This window comes from Triticum aestivum, chromosome 4A (genome assembly GCF_018294505.1).
Source record: "Triticum aestivum cultivar Chinese Spring chromosome 4A, IWGSC CS RefSeq v2.1, whole genome shotgun sequence".
Classification (NCBI taxonomy): Eukaryota; Viridiplantae; Streptophyta; class Magnoliopsida; order Poales; family Poaceae; genus Triticum; species Triticum aestivum.
This window is the reverse complement of record NC_057803.1, coordinates 681,209,323-681,221,033: the sequence shown is the minus strand read 5'-3', so window position 1 is coordinate 681,221,033 and position 11,711 is coordinate 681,209,323. Positions and strand designations below refer to the sequence as shown.

The window sequence follows — 11,711 nt, the reverse complement described above, 5'->3', positions numbered from 1 at the left end:
TGGATGGATGATGTGCTGGTAGTGATTTAAAACGTCTTGAAAAGTAGCACAAAACGTCACGTAATAAGGATTTTTAACGCCGTGGCGGTCGGTCCGTTCTGCAGCGCAAGGGGGGAGCCTGTCGCAGTCTCGGCCAGCAGCGGCCGATCCCACGCCCCTGGCTCGATCCGGGCCGTCGAATCAAGATAGACACGAGCCCCTTGAAATCCGAGCCCCTTACTCCCATGACGACATGGGTCGGTCGCAGATACCGCACCGGACCGGCCGGCAGCGTCCCCTTCCTCTTCCTTCCTGTGCTGCTAGCCCAGCCCCAGCGGCACACACGCGCACGCTCCCTTTTTATTTCGCCCGTTTCCTCCAAGCCATCCATCCGTCCGTCCCATTTCTTCCTCCTGCTCCAACCCCCCCGCCCACCGATCCCCAAGCCGGTACTGGCCCGCGCCACGTCGCACCGCATCGCCGGCGGTGAGGCCGATCCGTCGCCGCGCAGCGCCGCCGGGCAAATGGGAGTTGGGCGGTGATGGGCGCGGCGAGCTCGAGGCTGGAGAAGGCGCTGGGCGAGCAGTTCCCCGAGGGCGAGCGGTACTTCGGCCTCGAGAACTTCGGCAACACCTGCTACTGCAACAGCGTCCTCCAGGTACGGACGCCCCGGCCCCCCAAGCCCGAGATCGTCGCGCGCGCGAGCCTCGTTTCCTTCGCCCCCAAGGGCGGTGCGATTGATTCGTCGTGTTCAATGCGTTCCCCGCGTCGGGAGGGACGCGGTTTCCCGTCGGATCGCGGAGCCTTGAATTCGATCTTGCGATGCCGGGGTAGATTTGTGTGCGGGGTGGTGAGCGGAGGCTGCGGAGCGAGTGGTGAGGTTCGAGTCCAGTCAGCCCCCTTGCATGGAGAAACTCACTCTTGGGGTTCGCCTGATGGATGATGAGATGCTGTTACCGTTTCGATTACGATGTTATGCTTTCGATGTGTGTCTGAACTTTTAACCGAGAGATTGCATTTTTAATGTTAAATTTTGACAATGGGGGATTGGGGGCACTCGTGGATTCCCCATAGACTGATGTGTGAGTTTTGCCCTGTATAATTGACCAATGTTCTCATCAGAAACTTTGTGACAAGGGAGAGGATAATATGTTTTCTCTATTTGTATTTGTACTCCTCGTGGGATTGGCTAAATTGTTTGTGATTATATCGCAGGCACTTTACTTCTGTGTTCCTTTCCGCGAGCAATTACTGGAGTACTATGCAAACAATAAAAGCGCCAGCGATGGCGAAGAGAACATGTTAACCTGCTTAGCTGACCTTTTCTCTCAGGTACCATTGCAGCTATCTGTTGTGGAAAATTGTTTATTCTGCCTCAGTTTCCTTCATTTGCATTTGCTGCATCATATAAAAATCACATGTAAAACATATTAAGTCTGAACTGGCACTTTTATTACATGTCCCCTGAATAACATGGGATTTCCTCTGGTTTATTGAGAGATTCCTCATCAGAGGCTTATGGTGTGAGTGTGATGCGTATGTTTCTTGAAAAGGTCAGCATTTGGCAGTATCTAGTAACCCCCTGGACTGGTGCTAGTGTCAAATTCAAGAATTTGGACTGTGGAGAAAGCCCAGGAGTCTTTAGTAATTAATTGATAAACCTGGAAGTGATTATAACTATAATGCATGTTAAATGGAGAAGATTCACAGGATAGCACTTGCTATTGTCTTGGTTGATCTCTATGGTTTCAGGGTTTGTTTGTGTTTAACTCTCTAGTGAGATGATATGTAGGTGCTAGTCAATTGCTTTCCTCGTTTATCTTTTAGCCTGAACATCAGTGTTCATTTGGGTAGTGCCTTTTATCTGGAGGCCTTCTACTAGTTTCAGTTGTGTGATTTGATAAAAGTTGCTGTGCTGGATTACACTGAAGCAGGAATTAATGGCACATTGCAAAGTATAATTGTCCTGTTCCTCTGTGCACACAGATCAGCAATCAGAAGAAGAAAACTGGTGTTATTGCTCCTAAGCGTTTTATACAACGACTGAAGAAACAGAATGAGCTTTTCCGCAGCTATATGCATCAGGTAATACATTACGTGATGATGACACATTTACTAGTGTGTTATGTCGTCTTAATCATCCCAATTGACCATGTTCTGTTTTACAGGATGCTCATGAATTCCTGAATTTTTTGTTGAATGAGCTAGTTGACATTCTCGAGAAAGAATGTAAAGCTAATAAAGAACCTTCTCAAAATTCATCTTCGAATAAGACTTCTAATGGCCCTAGTAATGGTCAGCCCAATGGTAGTCATAAAGAACCGGATACTACATGGGTCCACAAATGCTTCCAGGTGAGTTTTCATCCATTTCTGCCTATATCCTTTTTGTGTATGACTCGTGCTCTTATTGCAGTCTGGGAGATGTGCCTCATAGTATTTTATTTTTGTAGGGAATATTGACTAATCAAACAAAATGTCTGAGATGTGAAACCGTCACTGATAGAGATGAAACATTTCTTGACTTGAGCCTGGATATAGAACAAAATAGTTCAATCACCAGCTGCCTTAAAAACTTCAGCTCAACAGAAACTTTGAACGCCGAGGATAAGTTCTTCTGTGACAAATGCTGCAGGTATGTTATTCCATTTCTCTTGATTGCATGTTGTTTCCTCATGTAATGTCTAGTATCTCCATTTCCTCCTGGTCCACATCATGACTCAGTAGAGTAGCATCAGAGCTTGTGGAAATGTTGTTACTTATTACCTCTGCCTACTTGCTTGACTTATGTGCTTTAAGTTCATTCATTGACTATGCACTAGCATATCAAACTTCCAAGTTCAGTTATTTGGCAAAAATTGTGTATGTCACAGGCATTCATTTTCATTTCGCCTATCATAATTTGATCTGATATTGAATGTATCAAAATTGTTACATTGCCTGTCCATTTTTTGTGTGTTTGGATTATCTCTATTTATCTTGGATCTTGATTGAAGTTGTCATTAATTTCAGTTTACAAGAAGCACAGAAAAGAATGAAGATAAAGAAACAGCCAAACATCCTGGTAATCCATCTCAAGCGCTTCAAGTACATCGAGCAGCTTGGCCGCTACAAAAAGCTGACATACCGAGTCGTTTTCCCACTGGAGCTTAAACTCATGAACACGGTCGACAATTCAGACTTGGAATACTCCCTCTTTGCTGTGCTAGTCCACGTCGGAAGTGGGCCAAATCATGGCCACTACATCAGCGTGGTAAAGAGCCACAACCACTGGTTGTTCTTCGATGATGAGACTGTTGAGATGACCGATGAGTCCATGGTACAGACATTCTTCGGCTCGGTACAGGAGTTCAGTGGTAACACCGACAATGGCTACATACTCTTCTACGAAAGCGTCGCTAAAACAAGCTGATGCCTTCCCGCGTATCTCGTGATTAGCAACACAGTTTTTTCATTTTGTCCCCACACCTACTGCTCCGTGCTATATAGAAGATTCGGTAAAATTAGAATAATTCGAATGGCAAGACCATTCAACCTTAGATGCTTTGGTGGAGTCAGTGTTTAGCAATAAAGAAGCTGTGACGAGTTTTGCGGGTGGGTGCTGTAGCCGCCAAAGCTTGCAGTCTTCTTGCTGTTGTTTTCCGTTGTGGCACAAGTTTGTATCGATCTGGAATAATGTTTCTTAAGAGGATCTTATCATGTGAAGAAGAGATGCTTGTATCTTGAAGCCTTCTGGCTTTGTAAAATTTTGATTGGGAGAGCTTCTGCTGATTCTGACGTCTAAACGATATCTCTCTTATATGTAGCCGCTGTTTGCTAATTCGCGAACAAATCTACTGCCTTCCTTTCTTTGTCATTTGTATTCATATATACTGTCTGCTCTTATTTGGGAGCTTGTTCCGACGTGCTAAGCTCCCGAAAATTGCTAGAAGCCAAATTCAGATATGTACTGCCACATAGTACATATGTGGTGTGTGACTGCATAGCCAATTTTCCAACTTGGTTGCAATGGACCACATGGATACTATAAGTGGTGAAGTTTGTTCGGCAAGATAGCATGAGGCCCAAGTGAGGAAGCAACACAGCTGATTCTGCATTTCGTGGGTGCCTATCTGGGCAGCTGGACACCGCTGCTGATCTCGACCGACTGTTCTCCTCCAGCCACAAAGTTCTTCCTGATTACCAATACAAGCAAGATATTTTCCCTAGAAACCATATGCACGCAAGTGCACAAGCTCAAACTGGAATCAGCAGTTCACCCAAACGACAACAGTTACGATACATGCACTGGGGAACCAGAATATTTCAGCTGATGGCTACTGATTGATTTAGATTTGTCCCTGCACTGGCGACTGGCATAGCAAAGTGAATCATCCGGCTCCATGGGTGAACGGGAACAGAGAGATTCACTGGCTTTCGAGTTTCGATAACGCCTGAAGGGTGGCTGTGCTACTGTGGATGACGATGTTTCCGACGTGAGACCACTCAGCAAATTATGTGTCAAAATTTTAAGAGTGTGAAGAACACCTGCTGTGGTGGAATCAGTGTTTATAGCAGTAAAGAAACTGAACTGTGATGGTGTTTCTAACAAGTTTTAATATAAGAAATCGTCTGTTCATGAGTGTCAGTTGCATATATCCATCAGGGGACGCAATCCAAATTTTCAGCTTCCCTGACATCTTCATATATTGTACTAGCACCACATAACACAAGGACCACTGCAGTTCATCTCCAGTTCATTTTTTACTTATGCCAGTGCTTTCAATCTCTCCTATTTCCAGAAAGCATCTGGCACTGGCAGTGCTTTGAATCGAACGATAGCACACTCGGACGCCGGTGCCCTAGTTCAAAATGTGTCACATCTTCTGTTGCCTTTGAGTAACATAACACTACCACCTCAATTCAGCCAAACAGTCGTTCAACCAGGTCCCTTGGATCCACTGCAAGCTTCTCTGGCTAGAGAAGAGGGCTAAGTTGCCGAGTCTGGGATAGATCCTGAAACAATGAGAAGGCTCCTCATATTACAACATGGCCAGACGCAAGAGATCCTACACCACCTCTTCCAGCAGTGCCTCATGGAAATTGGTTCCTTGTACCTTGTGGGGGATGGCATGGACTCAGGGTTCTATTCAGAATCTGATACCAAGTAACAATCACTTCCATCTTACTTCCATGGTGGGGATATAACAATCCTATGTCCTCTGGCCCAACATCCATCTTTCTACTTTTCTTTTTGTTATTTTACAAACATTTGGAAGCATTTTCAGCATAAAACAGTGTATCTGTTGTTAGGCTTTATCAGGCCTCTTGATCAGATCCCCTCCATGGAGAAGTACCAGCAACCAAGACGACAATTGCCACGATAGACACACTAAAAATAGTAAAAGATGGGGGCACTGTAAGTTATAGTGCCAGTATTTTCCAGAGAGTGCAACACCGCAATAAGCAATCACATAAGAAAGGCAAAACATCAACAAGACATAACCAGCCAATCTGCAACTTGAGGAATTTAGGCATATGCATTCTCATCGCAAGCAGTGTAGCTCATATAGCACATATTGGTACTGTAGCTAATGCAAAAGTTGTTCCAACAATCAAAAACAGCAAGAAAAAAATAAATGATGCCCAACTGCATCTGGCCATGTGTGGCAATAAGAAAGAGCAATGCATCACAACCAGATCTGTTTAGTCTGATTGGAGTACGAAAAAACAAACCATTCACTATCAGAACAGCAGAAAAGGAGGATGAATGTGACGCTGATTGTGATGCACTGAGGTTTGATAGATGATGCAAGCTATATAGCAGAACATAACTTGAGAAACCAAGACTTGACTGTACTAGCAGTCACAATTACCAAGTGTTGCTCCATTCACTTTAGCTTCCACACTAGTACAATAAAACGCTCCAGAACGAAGTAAACAACAGGAAGGCACACACAGCAGCTGTAAACTGTAATGCACTGTTTAACATAATTGCATATATAGCAAGATTCAACTGCATTCCACGACCAAAAGGGCAATCACAGGTTAAATGCATACGGTACCACATCTTATGGAGAATAGCACAGCTAAAGATAAAAGTCTTGTGTTTGAGCTGCATCCCCAAATTCCATACCTCAAGCTAACTTTTGCATCTAGTGATAGAGTACTGCAGCGGAATAACATAAAGACAAGAATATAATAGCATCACAAGGAAGCAGGGACAGACTCTTACAACACCGTATCAAAACATCTTCCTCTTCTTGTTTCCTGACTCGCCCTTCTGGTTGTTAAACCCTCTGAAGTCATTCGTCGTCTCAGCAGTGTTTTGCTTCTTCATCCCTTTGCGGCCGCCATGCCCAAACTTGGAATCCTTTGACCTATGGTTCTTTCCTTGTTTGCCTCGCTTAGCAAGACCACCAGACCTGTCACCAGGAGAAACGCCAGGCCTCTGCTTCTTGTGTTGCTTGAGTCCTTCAACTTCAAAGTTGAGGTTTGGCCCGTCCTCCTTCCCCTTGGAAAATCCCCCCTGTTGCCTCTGCTTCCTCCACTTCTTGACCGACTCAATGCTCTCCTTCTTCTCCTTGGCCCTCTCCTTGAGCTTCTCTGCCTGCACCTCCTTCGATCTCTTCTTCGACTCCCGCGCCTTCTTCCTCTCCTCAGCCTCCTCAATCTTCTTCTTCTCAAACAGGAGCTTCCCCTTGATCTTGTGCATGTGAGTATCAGTCTTGACCATCTCCGCGTAGTAATCTGCCGGCCTGAGGAACCGGACCTTCCTGGACTGCAACTTTTCGAAGGCCTGCCTCGTGCCATCCAAAGCCTGGGTGTAGAAAGCGAGCTCACGGGTAAGATCATCGTTCACATCGACCTTCTCCCCCTGGTCATGGTCGACAGTGAGCTTGTGCATCCAGTCCACATTCTCTGGCCAGGCGATGTCCTCGAGCTTCTCAAGGAGCCCCTCTTTGTTGTACACGGCCTTCTTTGAAGGTTCAGCCTGCAATTCCTCCTCTGAATCATCATCCTCTGATTCCACATAGTCATCGTCAGTATCGTCGTTATCCAGCATGGCTTGGTCGTGGACCAAGGGGTCCTCTTCTTTTTCAAGCTCCACCATTTTCGCTGTACAAAAGAAAACATGATATTAATCCACAGAACCATATAAGAAAATTCCGGCGGATAGGACGGCGCAACCTAGGGTTCAAAAGGGGGGCTTCGATTTCTGTTTGGCCTAGCCACTATGGTGGCTGACAAATAAGGCGGCGGTTGATTTATAGCGCAAAACGTTTTCTACTGGAACACTGCATCGTCGCATACGAATGAATCCTCTAGTGCATACATCGCTGCACGGCTAGGAAGAGAAGAAAAAGAGGGCTCGGTCGCTGCTAAGGCCTGGGCTGAGCTACCTGAACCTGTCCTCCTACTTGCTTGGGCATCATTCGCTAATTGACAGAACCGCAACGAGGCATCACCGATTGACGGTAGTTGTCCAGGAACGAAACCAAGAGGCGTAGAATGCAGCCAGCCATCACGCACACCATGGAAGCGAGCGACCAACCCTAGTGCTAGTGGCCGCCGCGGGCGGCGAGCAGGCGGACAACGGGAGAAGCGAAGGCTAGACAGAGCTCAGCCGCGGACGTAGGCGCTTGCGTAAGCGGCGGCCTGGCGGCGCTGTTGGCGGGCTGCGCTGGGTGGCACGGCGCCGCCGCGGGTTGTTGCCGGTGAAGGCTCCGCCGCACCTTAAGAATAATTCGTCCTCCGCCACTGGATAGAGGAGAGGGGCAGGTGCTCACCTTGCTTACGGGGAACCGTCATCGCCGGAGAGGGTCGCTGGCCGCCGGAGAGACGCGGGGACGAGAAGGGGGAGAAGGGGGCGTCGGGGTCGGGGTCGGGGAGGAGGCGCGCTACCAGAGGGGTCAGGGTTTAGGGTTAAGGAGCTCCCGTTGCGGGCTTTGCCGTCGGGCCGTGCAGGTGGGCTGGCGATAACGGCCCATCAACGGTGCTTTCTCGGGAGCTTTTTTTCTTCTTCTCCCGTTGCGTTGCTTTCTCTGGCCCATGCCTCCGCGTGTTTCAGAAAACTTCAGGATGGTCAAACCAAAACTTTCTTTTTGCTACATGTGCAAAAGTAAAGCTACCAGATGAACAAGTAGAGATTGCCTCAAAAAAAAATGAACAAGTAGAGATTGCACACAAAGTAATTCGATAGTACTAATCAAGCTCAAATAAGCTTTTGAACCTAGTTGTTCTGGAAACGTTTCGGTGTATCACAACAATCAGATTGACAGTTTACAAAAAAAGTATCATACATGAGACATTTTCATTTTAAAATCAATTCTAATTAATGGATATGCTCATTTACTTAATTGAAAGTGTTCATGTGGAGCACGTAAACTGTTCTGGTAGTTAAAAATATGTCCCAATATTATTGTTTGTGAAATAAATTTTAATTCAATATGATGGTAAAAGAATAGAAAAGACATTGAAAAACTTCATGGTTTCACAGATATATGTGATTACGAATAAAAATGTAATAAACAAATCATGTGAAAAGATAACTCATAAAATCTATAAAATAAATGAATTTGAGACATAGCCAGACAAAATAAATTGTGTTATTTGCAAGAAGAAGAAGAAACATAAACAATAATGGGGGAAAAGGGACAAGAAACCGTAGAGTGGCTCCAACATATTTCGTAAATCCTAACGTCTTTAAAAATGCTAGCAATATAAAGGCAGAGGTAAAAAAATCGGACCCTATCTGATTTCCTAAACCCTCATCTAGCTCTAATATTTCTAGCAACACTTTAAAGCTATGGTCTAACCTTATATTTAAAGGAAGGGGGAGTTACTATGGCTATACCATGGGAAATTGTTGTGTTCATGTTGTTTCCATTCCTATGCCCTCCCCCTCTCACAATGTCACTGTCACTACCACCCGCTGACGATGCCATGGCCCATGGACACCGTGCAAACCCTTGGGTCCGATCTGAAGCTCCTACCGCCTCATGCACCCCCTCGTCTGCCTCTACTTGTGCCAGCACGTCATACTCTCGGCCAACAACAACGCATGTACATTACTGCACGACGGCCTAGTGCCACACGATGCTCTGTTGCCGACAGCGACACCGTCCTTCAGGCTCCTCCCACGACCACGCGGCTCTCCCTCCTCCATTTCATTCCTCTGGTGCCTCGATTTCCTCCATTCTTGTTGATCTAACGACGGCGATTAACTCCTCGACCTGGCAGGTGTTTCATGATATGTTTAATTGGTTCAGCTGTAATGTAACATAATGAGCTAGTATGTTCCAAAACCTCCTAAATCAATCAATCAAAAAAACATCTGGGAACATGATTTACCCATTTTTGTTAACTTGAGGGTCTAAATTAGACCAATTTGGATGTGAGGGAGCTACGTATCTATCGAAGCATTTTTACCTTTCTCTTCCAGGACACTTGGCGCAAGGCACACATAACAAGATTCACTAATACGAGAGCTCCTAAGTGGTGCCGGCCCAAAATGCGCTGGTTGGCTAGGCGGTCAACCGTTCGTTCGTTGTGCTGGCTGGCTCCCTTGTTCGTCCGCTTGGTCCACGGCTAACTGGTCAAGCATTGATCATTGATCGGTTGATTGTTGACTTTTGCAAAAAAAATCATAGGTCTGGAATTTTTTGCAAAAAATTGGAAAAAAATCATAACTATGAAAAAAGTCACGAGTTAGAAAAAACTTTGCGAATTTAGGAAAATTTCATGGAATTGAAAAAGATCACGAATTTGGGAAAAAAAAATCATGGATTCAAAATTTCAAAGATTTGGAAAATCTTCATAGTTTTGATAAAGTTCACTATTTTGAAGAAGTTAATGAATTTGAAAAATGGTCATGAATTTGAATTGTTTTTCATGAACTTTAGAAAAGTTCACAAATTTGAGAAATTTCACATGTTTGAATTCTTTTCATGAAATTGATAAGAATTTCATATTTTTTTTCACAAATCTGAAAAGGTTCAAGATTTTAAAAGTATCCATGATTTAAAAAAATGTACCTACGCGCGTGTCTGACAAGGCCATGTCTCTACCACTAAGCCCACAAGGCCATGTCTGACAAGCCTACGCGCGTGTCAAAACTCAGATATTTTTTGTTGTTGGAAACTCCAAATAATAGTTACTCGTCCAACGGACTATCTTTGCGATGATCTTGACAAGAAAGAAGAATAAGAATGGTGTATACCGTGAAAGAAAATTGTTACTCCCCCTATTCCTAAATGTTAGACGTTTTGGCAGTTGAATAGTTACATTTGAAAACAGAGGTACTCGTGCTAGTATTTGATTTGATCCACGAGAAAAGCGTTTACGGGCGGGTGTCGCGTCTGTCATCTGTCATGGTTGCAATCGGCCTACCGACGTGTAAACCCGTAACCACCTGAGTTGAGTTTGGCCGCTCACTGTAGCAGTATGATTTTGGCCTGCGTTGAGCGAATACTCTGACCCCCACCGCCCCACGGACTGTCGACGCCAACGCAGCGCTCCATCGCCGGCCGTACGTACTACCAGTTGGGTGCGTGGTCACGTCGCGGTCCCGCATTCCCGCGCGAGCGACGCCACACCACGCACGCACCCACACCCACACGTGCCGGCTGGGTTCGGCCGCTGCCCCGCTGGCGCCGGGCGACCCGTCAAGGAAGAACGTGGCGCGCGCGTCCCGAGCCGCAGACCATACGATACCACGACGGCGACGCAACCCAGCGCCGTCGACGGATGTGCGCTTGTTGTCGTCCGAGCAGGACGGCTGCTGCGGACGGAGCAGAGCCAAAGCTACGGCGGACGCTCGTGCCGTCTCCGTTTTGTCCTTGCCAGGCTACGTACTATACGTACTGCTACTACTACCTGGAGAGCAGTAATTGACCGTCCGTTGTTGTGTCCGAGGCTCCCCGAGTTCGAGGAGACGTCGCGTTACGGAAGCGGCCCTGCAAAAATGTTTCAGCGGAGCTATGCGCCTAGTTTTAGCATACTCATGGACAGAAACCGGAAGAGCTCCTGGCTTGCCAATGCTGACCGTCGAGCAATTAGACGGGCCACAAACGTGAAGAATGAGGTCCTGTAGTATCGGGAAGGCACGTTATTGCTACAGAGACCACCCATTAACCGGCTTGAGGAGGGAGACACGACAAGCACAAAGGGGCTCTCTGGATAATTTTCCATAGCAAAGCAGGGTAGAGGGCTCTTATAGATAAAACAAAACTAAAAAGCTTCGTGATGTGGATGGTGCTAGGAAGGAGGCGAGTCTACCGACACGCAGAGAACGTCAACATCTTTCTTCGAGGAGTTGTACAGCCGAGACCCGAACATCTCCCCGGCACAACTAACTGGGATAGACTCCCTCCGTCCTATAATATAAGACGTTTGGTCTTGGTCTTATATTATAGGACGGAGGGAGTAAGAGCAACTCCAATGAGAAGACCCGTTTTGTTTGTTTGGATTATCCGGACAGAAAACTCTTGGCCCAATGGGGTGACCTAAACGAATGTCCGTGTCCGCCTGCTGTCCATCTCCCGACCCAAACCTGACCCAAATCTGGAAAAAATGGGTACGAAGTGGACGGGAGCGGACGCTCTCGTCCATCGCTGTCGCCCGCTCGTGTCAGCCCCTGGTCCCATATGTCAGCGACTGCAACGCCCGCAGCAAGGCCATCGGTGCTGGTCGCCATCGCGCGCTCGGCCGCTCCTCCGCCCCGCAGCAAGGCCACCGGCGCAGGTCGCCGAC

General features: G+C 46.6%; 2 protein-coding genes across 2 annotated transcripts; one reads left to right on the top strand and one right to left on the bottom strand.

Moving 5' to 3' along the window:
• The first annotated feature begins 321 nt into the window (after positions 1-321).
• LOC123088103 (ubiquitin carboxyl-terminal hydrolase 3) lies at positions 322-3,705 on the top strand. The gene is made up of 6 exons (XM_044510262.1): positions 322-637; positions 1,195-1,311; positions 1,966-2,064; positions 2,148-2,333; positions 2,432-2,613; positions 2,991-3,705. The coding sequence occupies exons 1-6, from the start codon at positions 521-523 to the stop codon at positions 3,388-3,390; spliced, it is 1,101 nt and encodes a 366-aa protein (XP_044366197.1). The 5' UTR covers positions 322-520; the 3' UTR covers positions 3,391-3,705.
• Positions 3,706-5,941: 2,236 nt separating this feature from the next.
• LOC123088102 (probable rRNA-processing protein EBP2 homolog) lies at positions 5,942-7,856 on the bottom strand. Its single transcript, XM_044510261.1, has 2 exons — positions 7,748-7,856; positions 5,942-7,076 (listed from the first exon to the last, which is right to left on the bottom strand). Exons 1-2 carry the CDS (start codon positions 7,767-7,769, stop codon positions 6,202-6,204), a joined length of 897 nt encoding a protein of 298 aa, XP_044366196.1. The 5' UTR covers positions 7,770-7,856; the 3' UTR covers positions 5,942-6,201.
• Between the last annotated feature and the right edge of the window lie 3,855 nt (positions 7,857-11,711).

Coding starts and splice junctions, on each gene's coding strand:
- LOC123088103 (XM_044510262.1), top strand. CDS start 521: ATGGGCGCGGCGAGCTCGAGGCTGGAGAAGGCGCTGGGCGAGCAGTTC. Junction 2,334..2,431: donor GGGTCCACAAATGCTTCCAG/GTGAGTTTTCAT, acceptor TTATTTTTGTAG/GGAATATTGACTAATCAAAC. Junction 2,614..2,990: donor TTCTGTGACAAATGCTGCAG/GTATGTTATTCC, acceptor CATTAATTTCAG/TTTACAAGAAGCACAGAAAA.
- LOC123088102 (XM_044510261.1), bottom strand. CDS start 7,769: ATGACGGTTCCCCGTAAGCAAG. Junction 7,077..7,747: donor GACGGTTCCCCGTAAGCAAG/GTGAGCACCTGC, acceptor TCTTTTGTACAG/CGAAAATGGTGGAGCTTGAA.